This window comes from Biomphalaria glabrata, chromosome 16 (genome assembly GCF_947242115.1).
Source record: "Biomphalaria glabrata chromosome 16, xgBioGlab47.1, whole genome shotgun sequence".
In the NCBI taxonomy this organism is placed as follows: domain Eukaryota; kingdom Metazoa; phylum Mollusca; class Gastropoda; family Planorbidae; genus Biomphalaria; species Biomphalaria glabrata.
The window spans coordinates 12,653,098-12,676,483 of NC_074726.1; the positions used below are offsets into that span (position 1 = coordinate 12,653,098).

Below are 23,386 nucleotides of genomic sequence, written 5' to 3' on the forward strand. Positions count from 1 at the left end.
TCTTGTCTTTTGAATAAATGCTGACTTTTTATTTCTTGTGGAATGTTTCATTCATAAACTAAATACTAAGTCGAGGCCTATATATTGTAATGGTTCTCTCTACCAGGCTCTCTGCAGAACTGCACCACACGACACTACCAACTCAAAGAACTTAACAACTCAAAGCTCCGAAATAACTAACACTAAAATATACAGTAAATCTGACTGTACAAAGTTCTGCCGTATATATATCTGCACCACTGTATAAACTTTGACCAACTCACCTCCATTTCGTACTGTACTGGACTGAATCGTGGAGTGCGAAATTAACGAGAATCTTGACTCGGGCCTTGGGCTTCCGATTGGTCGGGGGCTCGCACAGAATTCAAAACAATTTAGTTTCAGAAGAAATAGCAAGACTTGGCCCAATTTTATTGTTGGAGTACACTAGGTTTTAAATAAAGTTACAGATAAAGGAAATAAATTTATTTTTTTCCTGTTCATTTTTTTAATTTTTATATTTCATTTGGGGCAAGAAATTCAATTCGTCCAGATAGAGTCTATAAGTAGTTAGGGTATATTACTATTATATCAGGAATGTCCTACTAAATAAAACACTATCAGTAAGGTTTCTTGTTGTGTCAAATCTACTGCCCCTATTTACTGATGTGAAACATTGTTATACAGTTGTGTCTCTTGTTCTAGAGTATGATTCATGTACTGATGTGAAAAACTTGATGTCTTTATTCCAGACTTGTTGGCTGACTATGTGCTTCCAATGGACAGCATTAGAGGAGACATCATACAGAACCCTTCAGGCCTGGATGCCAAAGTTTATGGAGGGGCTGATCTTGTGAGAGGTGTTCATGAAATGGCCCTGAAAATTGATGGTGTGTCTCAGTGGCTAAGAGTGACTGGAGCAGCCCACAAGGGGGAGTGTTTTGGTGATCTGTCCCATTGTTCTAATGGTAAGTAGGAAGTCAGTTTTGTATATCAGTAGATTTAGTTTTCATGTAATTACAAAAAATTAATTGATAAATAGCAATACATTTTGTACTGCTGGCACATAGGAACAGGAAGCTATACTTTTCTTACCACTGTCTTAGCATTATATTATAACTAGCCAGATATGACCTCTGGCCTGCAGGCCTTAATTTTGGTACTACTGATCTACTGGTTTGAATTTAGATTTTTGTTAAACATTGAGAATATTTCTTTCAATTTTTTTTATATTTTCCACGAAAATAAAAGTGGAGTGTGAAAATGGGTTTACCCGTTCCACAGACATATTTATCTATAATATAAAATACTGTGAAAATGGGTTTACCCAAATGTTAAAAAAGTTTCATTTTTTCTAACAGAGATACAATTAGATACTATTTGTAGTTGTAGGGACATTAAACAGAAGATAAGATACACTCTGCAATGATCTAAGGAACATTTATGCCAAGTTTTATCAAGATTGGTCAAACAGTTTTGATTTCTATGTGGGACATACATACATATATACACCTTACTTTCTGCTTTATATATTAGATGAATGCTTTTTTTTTTAGATATTTATAGTTCCACTTTCTTTGTTTGATTGAAATTCAAAAGTTTTCAATGCTTCTTGTTCTCAGGGTACTATGTTGGGCTGTGGGTCCAGTTTGTATCTCAGCCTACAAGGAAAGCAGTCTACATGTCCAATGGTGGGCACTCGCCTGATGGGCATGGCATAGCCATGTATTATTACGACAATGGGCTGGAATTTGTTTTCAAAACTAAGGACGGTAAAGAATGGAGAGCTGAGGCCCGAGATATTTTTCCAGGCAGATGGTACCATGTGGCTGCCTCATGGGCAAGTGACAAAGGTGATTATGCTTGTATAACTTTATCTATATTTCATTGTCTATGAATTCATAATCCTTCTCTAACTTTGCTTGTCCAGTCTTCAGAACAACAGAGTCATAATTATAAATCATTAGTTGAAAAAGTCACAACAAACTAACAGTACTTGAAAGAATGCACTCATTTTTAGCTATTATTTTCAGTGCTGTAAGTCTATGAGTAACACCCATCTATTTCTTTTTTATTGTCTTTCTTCAGTTACAATAAGTGTTATGATATTTATGCTTTAATTCTGAATCTGTTCATGCCTTGAGAAAAGTTGAAATGTGATTTGATTATCTTTTTATTGATTGCTGCTTCAGGTTAAGCAATCTGCTTGTGTCTTTTTTGTATCACTTTGTACCTTAATCAATCTTGTATCACTTTGTATTTTAATCAGGATTGTTTGTGTATGTGAATGGTGAACAGGCAGCTTCCTCACAGCAGTCCCGTAGAGTTTCAGCTTCTCAGAATGGTGGTCAGTTCAAGGATTTTGTAATTGGCAGGTCCAATGAAAGAACTGGCCATGACCAGCAAGTGCCAATGATAGTGGATGATTTCATTTTCAAGTCTTCTTTTGAGACACCAGAAAATGTGAAGGAAGAAGGTTAGTTTTCTTTTATAAGTTTCCCACATTATTTCAGAAATGAAGTCTATTACATCTTCATCCAAGCTTCCCACAGAATAACAGGGGATGGAAGTGGGCAGGGTTTAGACTCAGGGCCAACAGTTGTAAGGGCATACCACATTACAAGGCAGGTTTTGAATTGATCATTTGGAAGTCATTACTATCAAAGTTCTAACACAGACAACATATTAACCTGACTGATGTGTTATTAAGACATAGACGGTGAAAAGGGAATCTAAATCAACCAATGGCAGAAAATGGTTATGCCTGGGCTGGATGTGGAAAAATATGTAGGTCATGTTTGGGGCTGCATAGCCACGTGAAATACTGCACTCCTCATTTATCCCTTTCTTTCATACCAAATATAATTTAAACAAAACATATTTTAAACCATTATATGTGACATGTATGCAACATATAGTGATGATTAGAGTATACCAGAAACAGCAGAATATGTATTATATTAGAAGTTTTTACATCGGTAAGCATCATTTATTGTGATTTAGATACATTATATGTAATATACATTAAAATAGATGAAGATTTTGTTCACCACTAAATTTCTTATTTTACCCAGGCCCAGCATTTCTCTATTATCTTCCCATGGAGAAAATCACCAGAGATAGATTAGAGATGACCGGTGGAAGTGCTAAGATTGTTGGTCAAGTGCAGACAGTTCCAGGCCTGATAGGAAATGCCTTAAGTTTTACATCCAGAGGGGAATATGTTGATCTTGGAGATGCCTCCAAAAAATGTCTGGGTGACCTAGATATATGCAAGCATGGTTTCTACATCTCATTCTTCATTAAGTGAGTAGATCTGTAGAGTGTATCATTAATTTCTCATCCAGCAGATTTATTTTTTTAGTTACTAGTTTACATTTAGGCCTGAAATCTGTATATATTGTAGTTCTGATAATAAAGAATGACCTTATTTCTTATAATTAACCACAATTTTATAGTCTATATGTTATTGCATATAAAGTTCAAAATTTCTACCTAATTATATGGTACTTGCTTAATGATGCCATTATAATTTATTTTTTTGCATCAGGTTTAAATCTGTTGCTAAGCATGTTATTTTTACAAAGCTTATATCAACTCACTCTGTATGTCTGGTGCCACTCTGTATGTTTGGTGCCACTCTGTATGTCTGGTGCCACTTTGTATGTCTGGTGCAATTTTTTCACACATTATTTCTCCCAATTTCCATTTTTGGATCAAGTTGAAACTTTGCATGATCATTCATTGTCCCCAACAAAACATGAATCAATAAAAAAAACTAACAAATCAATTAATTAATTACTGGTAATAAATTAAATTAGTTTTATATTGATTAAGGGAAATAAATCTTAGAGTATTGACAGATATGCAAATAAGTGTACAGATATTTCCCTTTTATAAGCTTTGTTTTTAAATTAAAAGTATTTTTTGTATTTTGATTGTTATCTGTTTTGTTTTGGAATACATAGAATTTTAACAAGAATGTAATGACAAAGTTATGCATAAATAAGCTAATGGCTGTATTTAGTGGGTAAAACTGAAAGAGATAAAAGTGAATATAATGTTCAGGAATAAATCTTGTTTTTTTTTTTTTTTCTTTTTTAGGTTTCAAAGAATTGATGGTGCACGAAGCTACATTTTTAGTTCTCCTCATGGAATGGACATCTACAGATCTGGGTCTCTTTTTGTTGCTTCTGCTCAGGTAACATTCAAAGTCAAAATCTAAAAAACAAAATCTAGTGTTGAAACCAGCATGTACACATCTTCATATCTAATATCTGTTATAATCTCTCAATTACAGTGTCATGTTATTGTTTCGTTAAGTATTATTTCAGCTTGAACTTTTTGTTTTCATCTCCTTATAGAAAGGAAGCAGCATTTGGGAAGCCCAGTACAGAGATCTCATCAGCGATGTCTGGTATTTTGTAGAGGTCAGCTGGTCGATGGATGGTGGCATCGTGTTGTATGTCAATGGTGAGGAAGTGGACAGGCAAGTTCTTGAGCGCCCCATCCGAGAGCCAAGGGTCACCTCCGAAATGAAAGTCTTTCTTGGGAGAAGCAATCAGGGGTCACGCACAGATCAGCTGGCTCATGCAGAATTGGATGAAATGAACATTTTCTACGGTACCAGGGATATGCTTGGCTCTTTGGGATACATCCCTACAGGTAAGGTTAAAGTTTAAAATACTTAATCCCAGGTTGGCCATGTAGAGGTTGCAAGGCTTCCAATAGAAGTAGTAAATATGCTGCTTTCAATACAATTTTTTTTGTCTGAAGAAGATCAGAATTTAATAAAGGATGTAATCAAAGAAAGAGGAGCTGCTCAATGATTTTCTCAATGTATTCTTTTTTTTAGTTAATGTGTTTCTATAAAATTTATATCATCATATTACAATCCTTTATATCCTCCTATCTAAATACAATCCTTTATATCCTCCTATCTAAATACAATCCTTTATATCCTCCTATCTAAATACAATCCTTTATATCCTCCTATCTAAATACAATCCTTTATATCCTCCTATCTAAATACAATCCTTTATATCCTCCTATCTAAATACAATCCTTTATATCCTCCTATCTAAATACAATCCTTTATATCCTCCTATCTAAATACAATCCTTTATATCCTCCTATCTAAATACAATCCTTTATATCCTCCTAAATACAATACTTTATATCCTCCTATCTAAATACAATACTTTATATCCTCCTATCTAAATACAATACTTTATATCATCATTCTAAATACAATGTTTTAAATCATCATATCTATATTCCTCACTGATCTTCGGACTTGAAGACAAGCCTAATATATATCTAAATATGAGCTCTTCAGAAACCAGATGATCATTCCCTTTTCTTAACCTTCCGATTCTTCTGTGAATATAAATTTCTTCAAAATTAATTAATTAGCCTCTACTTTAAAAGAAAATCTTTCACTTCGTACAATGTGACATTTTCTCTACATTTTGTAATATTTTTCTATATTCTAATTTGATATTTTCTTAATATGTTGCAATATTTCTCTACATTGTCATGTGACATTTTCTCTACATTTTGTGATGGTTTTTTATATATTTTCATGTGATGTTTTCTCTATATTTACTTTTCAGATCGACCTGAAAATTATCATATTGATTTTGAGAACATCCAAGGCAACAGGGTTTTGCATGATAGGCTCTCAATCAACCTTTATGGCTCTCCAAGGCAGGCTAATGGCAAAGTGGGGCGTGCTCTTAAGCTGAATGGTGTGAATGACTATGCTGACATTTATGTTGATAGTGATGGATGTTTTGCTGATCTCACATTGTGCCAACATGGAGTCCTTTATTCCATGTGGATTCATCCAGATAGACTGCGTGACAACACATACTTCCTGTCTTCTGGCAACAGGGGGATCACTCTTTTATACAGGTCAGTAACCTAAAATAAGCTGATTTAATACAGGTCAGTGAACTAAATCTTATAGCTCCTACATTTAATTGTCATCCCCAAAATAATTTGCAACAATCATTCTTGTTGAGCTAAAGATTTTAGTGTGTATTTCTGTGTGTACATAACAAATCCTAAACATGTCTGTTGATAAAGTATGTTAATATTTCTTTGTTATTTTTATTTGCAATGCAATTACCTATGGCTGGCAGCCTATGCTGAATTACTTGTTTTTTTTCTCGGAACATGGCATTTCTTAAGGGTTTCAAATGGCAATGATCTGTTGTGAATGATGGAAATATAGATTATAAATTTTTGTCTTAAAAATGTTTTAAAGAGTAATGGAGTAAACAAAACTAGTGTCAGATTTAGAGCATCATATCTTCAAAGTTTGGTTTGTAAAATGTAAAATGTTTTACATGTTTCGGATGTTCCTTCAGAGTTGAAGATAATTACTTCCTAGTCCAAACCTCCCGCAGGACGACGGGGGATGGGAGCGGGCAGGGTTTGAACCCTCGACCATCAATAAATGTGAACGACAGTCCAGCGCGCAAACCGCACGACCAGGCAGCCATTAGTATCTAATTGTATAGTAGACTTACTAAAGTGCAGGTTACATACCCTGATACAGGATTACAGGCATGTTTTATGTCTAATTAGTATTAGTGTGGATCGATTATTCAACAAATATTCTTTTTGAAATGATAATACTTTCAAAGTTAGGTGAAATCCTATTAATTTTTAAATTAAAAAAAAACAACTTATTTAAATTTTTCAAAACTCATAAATAATCTTTTAACAAGCAAAACTATTTACTGCGCTTCACAAAGTGTTGGTAACAGTGTCTAGGTTTTTATGTATTTCCCAACTCAAACTAATTTCACTAATGAAAATAATAAAGTCTGGTTTTTAACTAAATTAATAGCCATTGATTAAAACCAAGTGTTTCCAGTCAGACAACTTTTAAGTTAATAGATTATACGATGCATATAATTATTACACAGAGGTGGCTCCTTAAATGCTGTAGCTGAAACAGCCACGCAGAGATGGGAGGCTTCCACACCAAGCCTGGAAGTCAACAAGTGGAACTTTGTTGAAGTGTCATATCATCCTGTCAGAGGATTAAAGCTCTTTGTTAACAATGAGCTCAAAGCTCAGGACGCATCACCCGAGAGGTTCAGTTCCCAGAGCTCATCAGACCGTAGCAGGTAACTGGATTTTTTAAGTCTGAATTTTAGAATAATAAAACAAGTTTCCAAACTTTTTATTCTATTAGTTACTTCCTATTTTTTTTTTATTATGTGACCTTTTGGAATTTGTTTGTTTTGGGTTTGAGAACTTTTTTTTCATATAAAATATACATATATAAAATCCCTGAATTAGGTGGTCAGTGCAGATTATATAAAGGGAGTTAATCGATATTGTAAAGCTTTTACTCTTATAGTATCACCCCTCCACTAATCACTGCTCTTTGAAAAAAATAATGGAACATATGTTTCGTTTCTCATAGTTAACATAATTTATCTTTAATCTTTCTGTTTCAAGAGGATAAAATACTTTTGTTTTTGTGGGCAAAGATTTTTCTTAGGTAGAGGAAAGACATCAGAGTCTGGTTCAACTTTGGCTGAAGCTACTTTTGACGAGATGGAATTGTGGCAGGCTGATAGGGATTACCTGGCTTCCCGCGGATACATACAGCGCAGTAAGCACTCTTTATTCTTGCAGTTACCTACAGTGCAGTAAAAACAATTCTTGTAGCTATATACAGTGCCTTAAACATTCTTAAATTTTATATTACATATTGGGCAGTAAGAATTCTTTATTTCGTAGTTATATACAGCACAGTTAGCACTCTTTATTCTTTTTCACATAAAATGGATAATTACAATTTTTACCTGCCTTTAGACATCTGGTTCTCAAAAATAAACTTCTTATATCTCTTCATGTACTACACACAATCTCTTTGCAGCTCGGCCAAAGAATTATCTCATTACTTTTGAAGAATTGATTGGTGAAGACAGGCTAAAGCATCCCACCTTAAATATTAACCTGATGCAGCGACCCATGTTGATTCCTGGAAAGGTAAAGTTCTTTGGGTTTCTACTGAGTAAATGGAAATATTTCAATTAAATAAAATTAATTTGACACAATCCATTTTTTGTACTGATAAGTTTAGAAAACCCTTATAAGTACTTAGCATACTAACATGGGATGTGTGTCAGAGAGGCTATCAAGCGGACTCAAGGTTTGACTTGTATTTACTGAGCACCTAAAGGCAGTACGAAAATTCTTCTCCCAGATACCCCCAATGGTCCACAAATCAGATTGGTCCCTAATGCTCTGAGCATGCTATTATAAGCATGAAAGTTGCTCTATATAAAAGTGATTAAAAAAAAAAACAAAAAAAAATCATCTCTTCCCTGAATGTTGTACCCATCTTTTGCGTAGGCATCTAACCAGTGGCGTAGCTAGGGTGGGAGGAGGAGAATTCGAAAATCCCCCGGGTCCCCACTTGAGGGGGGCCCCTAAATACATATATTTACATTACTAAATATTATGCAAAATGCAGGGCCCCCAAAGAGGTCAAGCCCCCAAATGATGGCAAATTTCTAGCTACGCCCCTACCTCCAACCATCTTTCTTTGGAATTAGTTTCAGGATCTTGACTTTGCAAATGACTTGGCTCGTCTCTCTCATTCATTGATAGATTCTTATGATACTAGTTAACCATATAATCATTTCTTGTCAAGCATATACTTTATTGTAGCATTAGTGAGAATAATAATGACCTTTCATTTCTAAGTTTCCTGTATGTTTTGTAATCATTAATTGTATATTGTCACTTGTAGGTTAACAATGCCTTGGAACTTAGTGGTCGAGGACAGTATGCTGACCTTGGCCGCCACAATGATGAGTGTATGAGTAACTTGTATTTATGTAACCAGGGTATCACTATTGCAGCTTGGATGAGGTATTTTAGTTGTTTTCTTTTTCTACTCTTGTAATTAATTAGAGGGTTAATATTCTAAAATTATCTCCCTTGCCCTGTGTCTCCTATTTTGACAATACCAATACATATTTATATCTCAACAAATTTAAGATATATTTAACAGCGACTTTAACTGTCAACACTCTGCAGTTATTTAATTTTATTTTAACAAAAGAAGCCTATATTAATATAAATATAAGATAGGTCCTCATTATCCTCTCTGGAATTCATATTATTTGGGGGTAAACATATATATTGCCAAGATCAATCATTATTTACTGCTCTATTTATGAATCAGGTTTCATCGTTTTGAAAACAACATGGTGTTCTTGTCCACTGGTGAGAACGGTATTCTAATGATGTACAAAGATGGCTACATTCAGTTCAGTGTCGCTGGCGACAATATCATCACTGTTCCTAGGTAAACTCTTTAACATTACATAATACATACTTCTCTTTTAAATTGCAAATGTTCTTTCAATAAAAAAGTTAATGTCTAATGCATATCCATTTGTTTTTCTAGTCAAACATGTTAATTAGAGATTTCAATTTTTAAAAATAGTTATCTTTAAAAATGAAAATCTAATTATACAGATTTTGCATGAACTCTAAATTATAATTAGTGGGCATGGTGGTTTAGTGATAAAGTGTTTGGCTCAAACTGAGGAGTCTTGGATTTGAATCCTGGGTGAATACTTAATATCAGGTATTTTAGTATGGCTTTAGGTCCACCCAATGATAATGGCATAAACTATAACTGACATTATAGTATAGGTGGTTAGTCTTTGTACTGCATAAAAACAAATGACCTTTACATCATCTGCCCCATGGTTGGCAAGGTCTGAAAGGGGAACTTTACTTTTGTTATTCTTAACTAGATTGAGATAGTTAATATATACTATTTCATGATGTGGTACACCATACTTTTGAAAGTGCTTCACTGCCAGCAGGCTAAAGAATGTATTTACCACATGTGATGGTGTTTCATGCCTAGAGTTTAAATTTTTAAATATCTTTGACTACTCTTTGTCAATTATGACCATATATTAAGACAAGGCAAACTCAAACGTGTTTCCTACTTGTCATTCCAGGTTTGATACAGAGAGGTGGTACTTTGTTGAGATTACTTGGCACCCAAAGACTGGCTTGAAGGTTTATGTGGACAATCAGCTGAGAGAGAAGTCAGACAAGACCTTTACACCTAGATCTTCTGCACGTGGAAACTTTTACATTGGTTACCCTAACTCTGGTGACATTTACACCAGCAGATACGCCAATGGTATCCTGGATATTGATGAGTTGGAAATCTGGTACAGTGGCAGAGAGGATCTTCTAGCTTTTGGATATATCAACCGAGGTAAGACAAATTTTTAACAATTATTATTGCAATACTTTTCATTTCTAGATCATTTGTTTAATTAGGATTTTGATCCTAGTTTTTTTTAGGAATTGAAAAATTAAATTCAAGAAAGGTAAATGAAAGGTTGTGAAATCAATAATGAATGAGCTTTGTTTGGATGTATTGGTAAACAATAGTTGCTATCAAGCATCTTTATCAAATGTGTATGTTGCTATACTTTAACCTCTCTCTTCTCTTGATCTGTCGTCTCTTTTCATAGTCAGTGTTGCTGTCATATTTCTATAGAAGTGCTTTAAAGCAGTGGTTCCCAACATTTTGTGCAATGGGGGGTTACGGAAATATCAATAAGTTTTTTTATGGCTATCAAAATCCTTTAGCTGATGTCATCTTATCAATTGACCATTTCATTCAAGGTCATCAAAAGTTAACACTGTGTGGGCAGTGTGGGTCACAGGTTGGAACCATTGCTTTAGAGCTTAGTGTTGGTGATGCCATGCAGTGACTAGTGTTTTGTCGACTTTTCACACATTACAATGCTGTTCTTTGGCACTGTGTTTTGACCATGACACTTGACAACACAATGACATTAGTCAGTGCTGTAAGACATATGACATTAGTGTACCATTGACATAAGACTGATTTTATATGGGCACATTTCAACCGTTAGACAATGACAGAAGTATGGTATTGTAATTTTGACATTGAAAATAAACTATGCTGGGATGCACAACAACCTAGCAACTCAGACCTAATGGTCTGAATGGTTATATAATTTAAAACCTGGTTTTATCCTATGACATACTAAGAGACTAGAAAGTAATCTATCTACAAAGTTTTGTAATATAAGTCATCTTGTTTAGCCTTCGCATCATCTAAGATAACAAGAAAATGTCTGTTCCAAGAGGAATCTTTACAAGTATTAAACTTCACAATAAATAAGTTAGTTGAAACAAGAAATAAACATATGTTTTTATCTAATGAACATAAGAAAGTTATATAAAAACTAATAAGGATAAATAGAAGGCTGTGGAAAAAAGTGTAATTTCAAATGCAAGTTTAAGCAGTAAAATAGCAAAACTAATCACCAGTCAGAAAGGTTAACTAGTTGTCACTTGTTATGGGTACACTAGTTGCCACTTATTATGGCTAAACTAGTTGCCAATTGTTATGGCTAAACTAGTCTATAGTCACAATAGTAAAACTAGTCTCCAACAAATAATTTTGGCTAAACTAGCTAAAATGCTTACATTAGTTCAATAAGTTTCCTTATATATATTTATGGCTATGCTAATTCCCCATCAACCCCCCAAAAAAAATAAAAAATTCTACAATAATAATACAACTACCCAAGGAAATATTGAAGAGACTGTTACATTTATTTCACAATGAGTCAATAAAATACAGTCAAGAGATGAAAATTGTAAAACTTTCAAGCTCCTAGTCAATGATATTAAATTCTTTTTAAGACTTTTGCTATTTAATAGTTTATATTCTGACATTGTATTTCAAGCAAGTTTTTATCTTATCTTATATAATACAGACACTACTTCAAAAATGTGTTTATAGTCCAATGACTTTTTATTATCTCTAATGTGGCAGTTTTTAGGTTTCATTATTTTTAAAATATACCATATTCTATGTGTCTTAATACTAGGCCTATAAAGGCATGAATCTAATTCATCAGCACTGTGCATACCATCAATCAGAAAGTTGTATATGCATAGACTCTTTATGCTGCCTTTGGCTTACAAATGTCAGTTCTTATGTTACCATGTCTAGGTCCCTGTCATGCTCAGACAGAAATTAAAAAAAAAAAGTGTATGTTGGCTGTTACAAACCAGACTTTTTAATTTGAGAAAAATGTCATTTCTTTGAACAAATCTTATTTTAATAACTTTCATTCTCAATACTCGTCAATGTTTAGTCTATATTGAATAGACTGCATCAGTAGTATTTATTCTTGGCTATTACAATCATGCTTAAGTCACTGGGCAGCAAAAGGAGTCTAGAATAGTGTATGATTGTAATTGAGTTGAGTAATATCCATAGTGATGTTGGTATTGTGTATTACCATTAAATTAATCATTCATCTCTTGTCACTTATCATTCATGATCATCACAGAGGATTACAATTATTCAAACACAAGTAAGATCATTTCATATTTATATGTCTTTTTTTTTTTTATCTGGCTTCATCCCATTGAAATGATTTAACACCAAACAGAAGTCTGTTGTTGTTGCTTGTGGTGCATGTCTTGGTTGTTCTCGCTGTTGTGGTTACATGTAACTGTTTGCATGCTGCAACTGTGATAAAAGATGTTCATATGAAGACACATAGATGATAAGCATGTTTTTATCTTTCTTTTTTTTTAAATCACCATTAGTTAGAAAAATCCACTTTGCGACGTCTGATATGTAACAATTTTGTTTTTGATTTAGTAAAAGCTAATTCCTATACTTTTTGTGTAAAATTAAAATTTGGCAATGTTTTGATCCAAATATACTAAGATTGTCAACCCATTATTCAAATAATTTGACCAGTATGTAATCTTATTCAACAAGAGTTTTCATTAAAGAATTCGTGAAATATTTATTACTTACCAGTTTATATAGAAGGTTATCTGAGAAAATAATAAGGGTCCCATGACCTCAAAGAAGGACTCTTTAAAAAAAAGTCTTAATCAAACAGCACTTTGGTTCAATTGATTTTTCTTTTGGTCACAACAGTGGCTGAAGAAATTGTTTAAAAAGAAAGAGCTTCTTTTCAATCCAAATTACATTTTAGCATCTTATGTGTAGCTTTTGGTGTGTTTTTTTTTTATATTAATACCCAGTATGTTGCTTTTTAAAATATAAACTTTCCTTATTGAGAACACACATAATGTAAAATTAAAAACAGCAACAAAATAGTTCTCACCTCTATCTTATAGGTTTAAAAGGTGAAAATGTTTGGCTTTCACTGAGCTAAATAAAAAAGAAACTAATAATTTTATCATTTATTCAAGTTCCCCCTGATTGCTAACCTTGACAGAAGACTGAAAAATTACTTTTATCTTTAGTTTAAACATTATAAAATAACACACACACATAGATTTAAAAAGTTGATGTTTCCAACCCTATCTTCTCATAGTTTCAGTTTCAATTTGTTTAATGTGCTGACGTTTTTGTTTATTCTAATTCTCTTCTTCCTTCAAAACCAAAACAAAAACGTGTTTTACCTACTACATGTTTTCTTTTCTATTTTTGCTGAACTATAAATAGTAACATAAAAACATACTCTGATTGTACTGAGATGTTTTTAAGGACAGCCAAATAATTCATGTATATATTTGTCCAATTATCATTTTTTATTTATATCATCCTTAGTTAAATTGTGTTGATTTAGATATTTCTTTGTTTGAATCTTTTAATTTCTTAACCTAGAGACTGATTTAAAGAAAGAAAAAAAAAAAGCTATTGTATGTGAGGTGTATAGTTCTTCTTGAATGTTTTTTTTTTACACAGGTCTTCAGTTTATTTCATATTAATTTATCAATAAAAGATTTAGAAATTTCATATATATTTACTACAAAACTCTTTGATTGAACCATTGTCTTTTTCAAAATTATAACTCATGAAGAAAAAAAACATTATACAAGTATGATTTGTGATTTTTATGCTTTTTTTTTTTTCTTCAATAAAAAAAAAGAAAATGTTTCTTATCTTATATATTACAGATGTTTCTTTAAAACAAAAAGATAATTATGTCCTACACATTTCATGTTTCTTCTTGGAAATGGTTATAAATTTATTATACTTTTAATTTTAAAATATTTGTTACGTTTTCAGACTTAACAAGGTGATGACCTATACATTCATTTAGAAGTCTGAAAAATGTTTTCATGTGGCTGCCTTTTCATAAGTGCCACACAAAAACTTCTTTTTGAGATTAAAAAAAAATATTCTGCTGATATACAGACCATCATCCCATATGTTAATCTTATATCAAATACAAATTAAATTAAATGATCTTGTTGACACTGTTGCTATCCAAGCATCACACGGAGTAAAGAATTATGTTAAAAAATAATAGTTTAATTAAAATATTGCATGTTTCATATACTTTAGGTTCAAACTTTACTTCCTCAGATAATCTTGGGTACGAGTCCTTTTCATTCGATATGTCTGAGGGATCTCGTGTGATTCACAATAAATACCTCGTCACCCTTTATAATGATGCCAAACTTGCTTCCGGAAGAATGGGCAGTGCTGTAAGTCTCCTTGGGCAGAGGCAGTATGTTGATTTGGGAGAGCACTACCAGAGATGTTTTGGCAACATTGACCTCTGCTCTCATGGGTTCACTATGTCTGTCTGGCTAAATCCACGTGATCTACGGGAAGGAACCACATTCATATCAGCTCCAACTTACAACATAGGCTACCAGAATGGTAGGCTCAGGGCTGAATTCCAGGATAAAACAAAAAGGTGGACCACCTCAAGCAACAGGCTTCGATCTGATGAGTGGCAGAGGCTAACAATGGCTTGGCACCCTAAGAAAGGTTTGTCCATGTACCTGAATGATGAGCTAGCTGATGAGGACACAAGGGGCATTGATGCCCCACAGCGTGACCAGCCTCTCTCAGAACATGTGTATATAGGTCGTCCTCTATCTAGTGATAGACTGACCACCAACATGATGGCAGATGAACTTCAGGTATGGTACGATGACTTGACACAGCTGAGGGCCACTGGACAGTATAAAGGTAAGATAATATAAGAGATAAATAAATGTTTAATTACTTTTTTTCAGATTACCAAGGGCTGTAACTAAAACTGACTTATGTCCTGTTGCATGGTTTAACTAATTTCAATTTAACCCACTGCCTGAGTGTCTAAACTGGTTCATAATCAGTAAAGTTAACTATACACTAAACTAAAAATCTATGCAGAAAACAATGACTTTATGTTAGATATAGCTTACCCAGTGTTGTAGTAATACATTATATTAAGATGAATCAGGCACATTGCTTGCAATGTAATGTCTTACAAAACTGACATGTTTACAATTTAGGCTACATTACTTACTACATTTAATTCCTATTTGAAATGTTCTGACAAGACACTCATAGAGTTATTTTTGTTAATTCAACCAAAATGTTGTCTTTTAAATGGAGTACTTTAAAGCATGACTTTTATTAATAATTTATTTATTAATTTGGGAAAAAAACTAATCTAAGCTATTCATATAAAAATTGTTGGCAATAAGTTACTGATGCCATAATCCTTTAATGTTTACAAACTATGTTTACAGTGTAACATAAGAAAATTTTTGTTAAGAAAATAAATCTTTTTTTTTGTCACTTTTAACTCATTCTAGTTCAAGCAGTGCCTATAAACATCGTGTTTGATGATTTCCGCAACAATTACTACAGATTAAAGGACCGTGAGATTAGAGCTTTTGGAGATTATCGTATTGAACAAGGTCGTAGTACTGGAAGTAAAGCCATTTATCTCTATGGTACAACTAGCTACTTGGACCTCGGAAACAACTTCACTTGTGGAGGTGAGTTTTGTTTACGTTGTTGCTCATTAATTAGAGATACCTCATGAAGTAGATAGTCACTGTGAGACTTTGGTTTTTAGACTTTTATTTATGGAATTCTAATTATTGTTTTTTTAACTCTCGCATCTAAATTCAATTTAATTATAACATGACCTGCATAGAATTACTATATCAAAAATCACACATCATTCATCTATTTGATCTGTTAGGGAAGATAAATTGGGCTCTTCATTGTCTTATCTCACTCAACATGAGTTATTGCCCTGTCATGCATGTCTCATAAAGCCATTGGCCATAGAAACAGGCTTAGCTTTTTTTGACCCCCCTTACAAAACAAAGATGCATTATAAATTAGAGAATTGGAACACTGCATCATCATTATCCCTTTGACCACTGAAAAGGATTTCTCACAATGAACAGGCATGGATGGGAAGTTCTTCAGCCCTAGTCTTGTCTGAAAATTCCTGTATGTGAGAATTACTGGGTTTGTGTTACCATATATATAGTGTATACACCCACTCCTGGACTTTCTAGATGACACAGCCATAAGCAGGAATTTCTTCATATTCCTATTATGTTACCACCACATACAGTGAAGAGACCACCACTTCAACTAATGGGATACTGATGATTGCTAGTAATATTATCTTATGCATACAGACTTTATTTAAAAAAAAAGCTAATTACGTCTTACGCATTTCATGTGTCAATCTAATCATACATGTTAATCAATGATTTAAACTCTGCTAAGTCGTTGGTTTTCCTGGCTGATTCAGGCAACCCATTCTATTCTCTAATGGCACTAGGGAAGAAGGAGCATTTGTTTGGATTTGTTATAGCGTATGGATTAAGAAAAGTGCCTCTATCTTTGTGTCTTTCTGAGTATTTCATTAGGCTTTGTTTTGTTTCAGTGATATCTGAAACCTTCTCTAAAGTGCATGAAAAATAAAGTCAGTTGTACAAAATGATTTCAACATGACTATCCCTTAAAATTTTGGATAAAGAAACAACTTGACTATTCCCTGTTTTATATATGACGCTGCAGTAGTGGAGCACTTAGTTGATGATCTCCTGAATTCAAACATTTATAAAGACCCAAGTTTTTACTTTGGTTTTGCAACTTAAGTTATGTCCTGCCATCTCAAAATTGTAAAAATCATTTTAATACAGTATTTTCAAAAAATTTAATTGATTTATAATAAAATCTATAATAAAATCTTGCAGGTGATTTAAACAGCTGCTATCAAGGTGCAACCATCAGGCTGGGGATCAGACCAGATCAATTAAAAGAAAACACCTATTTCCTCGATTCCTTTCCAGTGAAGATCTATTATCAGAATGACAGACTTTATGGTCAGCTCCAGACACCCACCCAAATTTGGACAGTCAATTCACGGGAGATTGAACCTGGAAAATGGCAGAGGGTGTGGATTTTTTCTTGTCATAATTTGCACTTTGACATGAGCAGAAAACTACAAATTTTAATTATTTTGATATAAAACCTTAATTAACCTAATGATAGAAAGAGAAAATGTTAACAATTGTATAATTCACCTACTTTTAAATATTTTAAAATATATATACAAAGTAAAAAGAAAATCTGTTAAGCAAGATAAAAAACAAGATGGTGAATCTTTATCTGAGTATTGGAAGAATATTTTTATCTTTTAACATGTATCTAGTTTCATGTTGTTTTTAAGATGTTTAAGGAATTTTCTTGGAATGGTAATAATTTATTTAATGTTCTAAAAGGCATCACTGGGAGCCCACCACTATATATATATTTATAAATATATCCCATATTTACAACAAAATGTATTCAATTTTCACCACTGTATTCATTATATTCACCACTAGGTGGAGCTAACATGGCATCCAAAAGAAGGACTGATGATGTACATCAATGGCAGGAAAGTAGACTCTCAGAGATATGGTTCTGACCAGCAGGTCCAACCGCCAACAGATTGGAAGACCTACTTTGGTCGTAGCCTTGAGGTAAACATTTCTATGACTATTTGGTAGACAGTTTTTTTTAGCAATCATTTATAACTAGCAAGTGTTCCTTCAGTAGTAAAACCACTTGAAAAACTATTCAGGACATTACAATGAATTCATAATATAGCATTAAAATATTCAGAAAGAACCGATAGGAACAAAATAATTCAACTTGTTGTCATAGTGCATAGCTAGAGCCAATAACTGCCTAGAGTAAAGGGGAACAAGAAAAACATAAAAATACTTTTTAAAAAAACAAAGCATATACGAAGTGTAATTGTATTAATTAGTTTGGATCAGTCTTGTAATTAAATTTGTAATAGATCTAGACCAACAACAAGAAATCTGTGAAATAAGAAATATTTTTACCAATTTTTCTTGTTTAGTACTATACAAACCGGAGGTGTGGTAGCTGAGTGGTAAAGCGCTTGGCTGTCGATCTGGGGTCCCAGGTTCGAATCTGGTGAAGAGTGGGATTTGTACTTTTGGGATCTTTAGGGCCCCTCTGAATCCACCCAGGGTATTTGACATTAGTTGGAAAGTAAAGGCAGTTGGTCGTTGTGCTGGCCACATGACACTCTTGTTAACCCTGGGCCACAGAAACGGATGAGCTTTACATCATCTGCCCCATAGACCACAAGGTCTGAAAGGGGAACTGTACTTTTTTTACTCTACAAACCAAACAAGTTGGCTTATTTTCATGCTTCACAAAAAGGTGAAATCTACCACTTTTCCTGGTAGTTTCTACATTCTGGCAATGGGAACACACCTCCTATGAAGAAATTTAACTTTCAAATTTTGGTTTAGCAGCTAAGAGATTTATCAATCAGGTCAAACAAAGCCTTTTTTTTTTTTTGTTAATTATTTATGTAATTTTTTTTCTTTTACAAACAGGGTAGAAGTCCACATGTTCAGGGATCTGTAGACAGCATAGAATTTTGGACTGCCTACAGAGATTACCTTCCAGAGGATGGTTACTTGAGGCTTCCACCATATCAACCTCCTCGACCTCCCCCTACCACCTACAGGCCTGATTCATCAGATAAAACCTTTGATATAATAGGTGGTAAGTAGATGTGACATACTTTTGATATCATCATAGCCTTTTTTTTAAATTCTCTTTTAAGTTTTTGTGCAGCCTTGATGCACTTAACTATCTTACCTTTATTTATGAAAACAAAATGTAAAGCTCTGATAGGACCCGCTCTCAAAATATTTCTAAAATATCTTTGACCTGAATTTGCCAAAGTATCATAGATGTTAAATTGTAGATGCACTTTTTAGAAATTTCACACCCAGGCCTTTAAGGAGAGCAATTAAAGATTAATAAAAATAAATAAATAAAAACTGAGGAATTGTTACATTGGTGCTGCATGGCTCGACTTAACAATTTGAATACCTTACCTGAACTCTATCTTTATGCAATGTTTACTTCTGGTAATCTCAAGTGCAGCTGATTGTTCTTTTTCTTTAATTTAAAAAAGAAACTTTGTTGAAAGCAAATTAAAAAGAAAGCAAATCAAAATAATATTTTGTTAACTAATTTTTTTTAGCAAAAAATTTAATTCAGGTTAATGGGAAAAAGTATTTTTTATTCAATACATTTTAAATGGCTTTATTGAAAACTCAAACTGACTGAAATAGATTGTAATCCACAAATCTAAGGTCTCAGTTGTAAGTTTCATTTTTTACTGAATTAAGCTTTCATAAAATGTATTGAAATTTTTTTTTTTGCAGCTAAAAAATAATTTATTTGGCATTCGTATATCTCAGACTACCACAAATTGTTTTTATAGAGATTTAAGAGTGCTCAATGAATCTTTGTGCTTAATAATTCTCACTTCAAATCTAATTCTACCCTTTGAGATTTTGGCTCATTAAAGCATGGTCACCTTAATGTCCAGTACCTGTTCTTTTACACTTTTGACTGAGCAAAGTCAAATATTCAATTGTCACTCTATTTCAAATGAATAAATTAGTGTGTAAAAAAATTAGTTTGGGTTGAATAAATCTCTAAGCTTTCTTTTAGAATTTAAATGCCATTTTATTCATGAACAAGGCAAATTTTTATAAATAGGTAGACCTATGACCTTTAACCTGTTGAACATAACAATGAGCTCTGACCACTTCTAAATGAAATTAATGAGTTAAAAACATCACAGATTGCATTCTATAGACATCAACTTACTTTCTGATTAAAAAATAGGTCTCTATTTGTTCCTGTTGTTGGCTTGTATTTGTATAGCTTGAAGCCACATAGAAATGTTGAAAAATTAAAATCACTATAATAGGAAGCTCCTTAACATTATCTTCTGTTGCATTTTATGAACCATGCAAAGTCCCAGTGAAGCCTACAATTCATGACTTTTACTTAGTCAATATAAGAATAAGTTCATTTTTACTTTAGAATGTAGCCCTGTTATGTTGTGTGGGAAACAACTTTAAATATGAAAGTATTTATTTACCTAGCTAGTCCATATCTGGACCTTATGACATTGAGATAATCATCTTAAGTCTTAGATTTTTGCTCTTAATATGTTCTGTGCTATTCAATGAACAACCAAAACCATATTTCAGAGTTGACTAAAAATTGGGTGAGTTGCAAATGCATGGTGTCTAGTCAATGTAGGCTGAACTGCATCAACAAGATTTGATATTACATAGTACATTTCTGAAATTAATTTTATTTTTTTGAGTTGATTGTCTTATTGTGTTTTTCATTTCCTTTCATTAATGAACACTTGAGTTGTTTAGCATGTCTTTAATTGAACTGATTCTGACAATTTCTTTTTCCAGAGTGTGAATAAGTAGTAGACATAATTTTTGTTTTGTTTTTTCATTGCAACAACTAATTGATTTCTTGCATTGCTATTCAATTGAATGTATATCTGTGTCTGTAGGTACATTCTAGATCACATGTAACATGTCTTTGTGTTTGAGTGTTTTTTAGGGTGTGGTCTAACACTATATATCATCTAAATTTCTTTCTTTCTCACACTTGGAGGCACAGTGGCTGAGTGGTAAAGCGTTTGGCTTCCAAACCTGAGTTCAAATCCTGGAGAAGACTGGGATTTTTCAATTTGGGATCTTTGGGCGCCTCTGAGTAAACCCAGTTCTCTCTAATAGGTACCTGACATTAGTTGGGGAAAGTAAAGGTGATTGGCCGTTGTTCTGGCCACATGACACCCTCGTTCTGTGGGGCACAGAAACAGATGACCTTTACATCATCTGCCCTATAGATCACAAGGTCTGAAAGGGGAATTTTACTTGTTTACTTTCTAACACTATACATCATTTAGTTTCTTTCTTTTCTATTTCTATGAAACTGTTTCAGCCTGCCCTAAATGAAGAGTAATTGTCTGAACTCTAAAAACATTTCTTGATTGTCAGTCGATCACTTTCCAACAAGCATAATAGGATTTAGGGTTGAACGTGTATTTGGTGAAAAAAAAAATGACATGCATTTATAAGCACCAACCTGTAGAAAATAGCTTGGTCAATTACGAAAAGCTTCAAAAACCTTTCATGAGTAATTTGGGCAGGAAAAGTGAATTTCATCATATGTTTGTTTTTTTCTGGCAGTGCCACCTGCTTGATTATTTGTGAATTGCATTTACCTTCTAGATCTACCTTGTCTCTGTTAATCATTGAGGCTCAATATGGAATAGATCTTCCATGTCTGATTGGTTGAACCATTTGAAAAGTTCACAAATTAATAAAACTAAAACATTGAAATCTCAAAACCTTAATTTTTTTTTATTGGCATGTCTTTTCGTTGAGCTGTTTTGTTTGAGGCTTTTTTGGTCTAACATGAGTGTTGAACCAAAACAATCACGTCATTTGTAGAATTGTGAAATCCTAAATTTGTAACAGTGTTAATGAAAAGAAAAAAAATTATCTCATTTATAGGATCACTAATGACACTAATACAGAGTGGTTTGAATTATAACATACTTCCTGGTTTCATTTCCATAACTCATGTTTGTGTAAGTGTGTGCGCGTGTCATTTAATTAATTTACTTAACATTTAAATATAAAAACAACAATAAAAACAATTTATTTATACTAGTGAACTAAAGAAAAAAAATCATTTTTTTTAAATCTCAACCATAAAGAGATAGTAAGTAGTCTACTCACTATTGTGTGCTTTGAACCGTTCGTCCCGGGCTAAAACTCTGCCTTCCTGTGGGAGGTTTAGGCTTTGATCATGATGCAATAATCTTCACTTCTGAAGGAACATCCGAAACATGTAAAACAAAACAGATTCATAGCTTTAACCATGATGGACCTTTTTTTTTTTGCACTTTTTCATGATATCCATTGACATTGATCTTTGTTTGAAGTCGTTTTAAGTTGGTGTTACTTCATCAAGGGTTTAATTATTATTTTTTTAATCTCTTGAGTTCTACAAGAAACCTTCCTTGACAAACCTTTTTAGAATATTGATAATTGATTGTAAAAGTTGTACTCGGAACTTACAAAAAAAATTGCTGTATCAATAAATAAATATATAGGCCATATACGTTTTACGTTCCTACCTTTTTGTTAGGTCTGTAAAGGTCATTAGGTCTCCGGTGTGTTTTCTTACTTCCCTTGATTGCTTGCAGGCTCTCTTAGTTTTGTTACATGTTCAGCGGTTTAGTATCACATACAATAACACTTAGTAGGCCTATTGGAAAAGTAATATTCAACTGTCAAAGTAAACCTCCATTAGTTAGCTCGTTATATGTGTTTCCGTATACATCTAGTCTAATATATGTACGTATATGTATGCCAGTGAGAGGGAAGGGAGGGATGATCTTCAAAAAAAAAAATGGGCCGCGAAAAGCACACGAAAAAGTGGAGACACAGTGGCTGAGTGGTAGAGCTTCCAAACCTGAGTTCAAGTCCTCTGGGATTTTTCATTTCGAGATCTTTGGGCGCCTCTGAGTCAACCCAGTTCTCTCTCTCTAATGGTTAAAAAAATAAGTTGAACCATAGTAGTTCTAAGAATTCAGATCTTTCTATCTATCTATCTATCTATCTATCTATCTATCTATCTATCTATCTATCTATCTATCTATCTATCTATCTATCTATCTATCTATCTATCTAATCCATTTATATATAGAGAGAGAGAGACCATATGTCTATTTTTATATTCAGAAGACGTTCGATTGTTTTTAATTATTAATCTAAATGATATTTGGAGTCGCTTGGAAACATTATATTGACCAGTTGTTATTATAAAATAATAGTAGAGAAAACGTCCTTACCACCCCACCCCAATAAGATGTAACGAAAGAACAACTCAACCAGCGGTATCACTTTTTGTTTTTCAACTGTAACTTAGATTTTGTGTTCTTTCTCTCTTCCCCTATTACTTTTGTTGTAGACCGTCTTGCAAACACGTTGCCCTGCCAACACGTTGCCCTGCCAACTTGCAAGCTGGGCTGTTTGTCCGTTCCATGTGTTCTGTCGTAAATGCCAAAGTAATAGGCCGACACGAGTTCCTTTTGTATTAGGAGTTCATTTTTAAAACTTCATTCAGTCACATCCATCACACATCTATCACTCACTAGCAATGGCGACGCCTTGGTGAAAGGGG

At 33.3% G+C, this 23,386-nt stretch overlaps 1 protein-coding gene and 1 long non-coding RNA gene across 8 annotated transcripts in view; one reads left to right on the forward strand and one right to left on the reverse strand.

Moving 5' to 3' along the window:
* Positions 1–23,386, forward strand: part of LOC106070898 (uncharacterized) — a 104,080-nt gene that overhangs the window by 38,435 nt on the left and 42,259 nt on the right. For 5 of the 7 annotated variants that reach the window (XM_013230883.2, XM_056013548.1, XM_056013549.1 and 2 more), the window contains exons 6-24: positions 732–947; positions 1,602–1,832; positions 2,249–2,455; positions 3,054–3,285; positions 4,084–4,180; positions 4,344–4,644; positions 5,595–5,895; positions 6,918–7,121; positions 7,491–7,615; positions 7,883–7,995; positions 8,762–8,883; positions 9,200–9,322; positions 9,993–10,258; positions 12,384–12,407; positions 14,390–15,004; positions 15,619–15,804; positions 17,029–17,228; positions 17,662–17,799; positions 18,694–18,865. In XM_013230883.2, coding sequence (XP_013086337.2) covers positions 732–947; positions 1,602–1,832; positions 2,249–2,455; positions 3,054–3,285; positions 4,084–4,180; positions 4,344–4,644; positions 5,595–5,895; positions 6,918–7,121; positions 7,491–7,615; positions 7,883–7,995; positions 8,762–8,883; positions 9,200–9,322; positions 9,993–10,258; positions 12,384–12,407; positions 14,390–15,004; positions 15,619–15,804; positions 17,029–17,228; positions 17,662–17,799; positions 18,694–18,865 — 3,873 coding nt within the window. The remainder of the gene's footprint in view (positions 1–731; positions 948–1,601; positions 1,833–2,248; positions 2,456–3,053; positions 3,286–4,083; positions 4,181–4,343; positions 4,645–5,594; positions 5,896–6,917; positions 7,122–7,490; positions 7,616–7,882; positions 7,996–8,761; positions 8,884–9,199; positions 9,323–9,992; positions 10,259–12,383; positions 12,408–14,389; positions 15,005–15,618; positions 15,805–17,028; positions 17,229–17,661; positions 17,800–18,693; positions 18,866–23,386) is intronic. The other 2 variants (XM_056013546.1, XM_056013547.1) reach the window with 2 other exon arrangements.
* Positions 11,701–21,528, reverse strand: LOC106070899 (uncharacterized). The gene is made up of 4 exons (XR_008775238.1): positions 21,278–21,528; positions 19,204–19,267; positions 12,863–12,991; positions 11,701–12,565 (listed from the first exon to the last, which is right to left on the reverse strand). It is a non-coding gene; the product is annotated as an uncharacterized LOC106070899 (long non-coding RNA).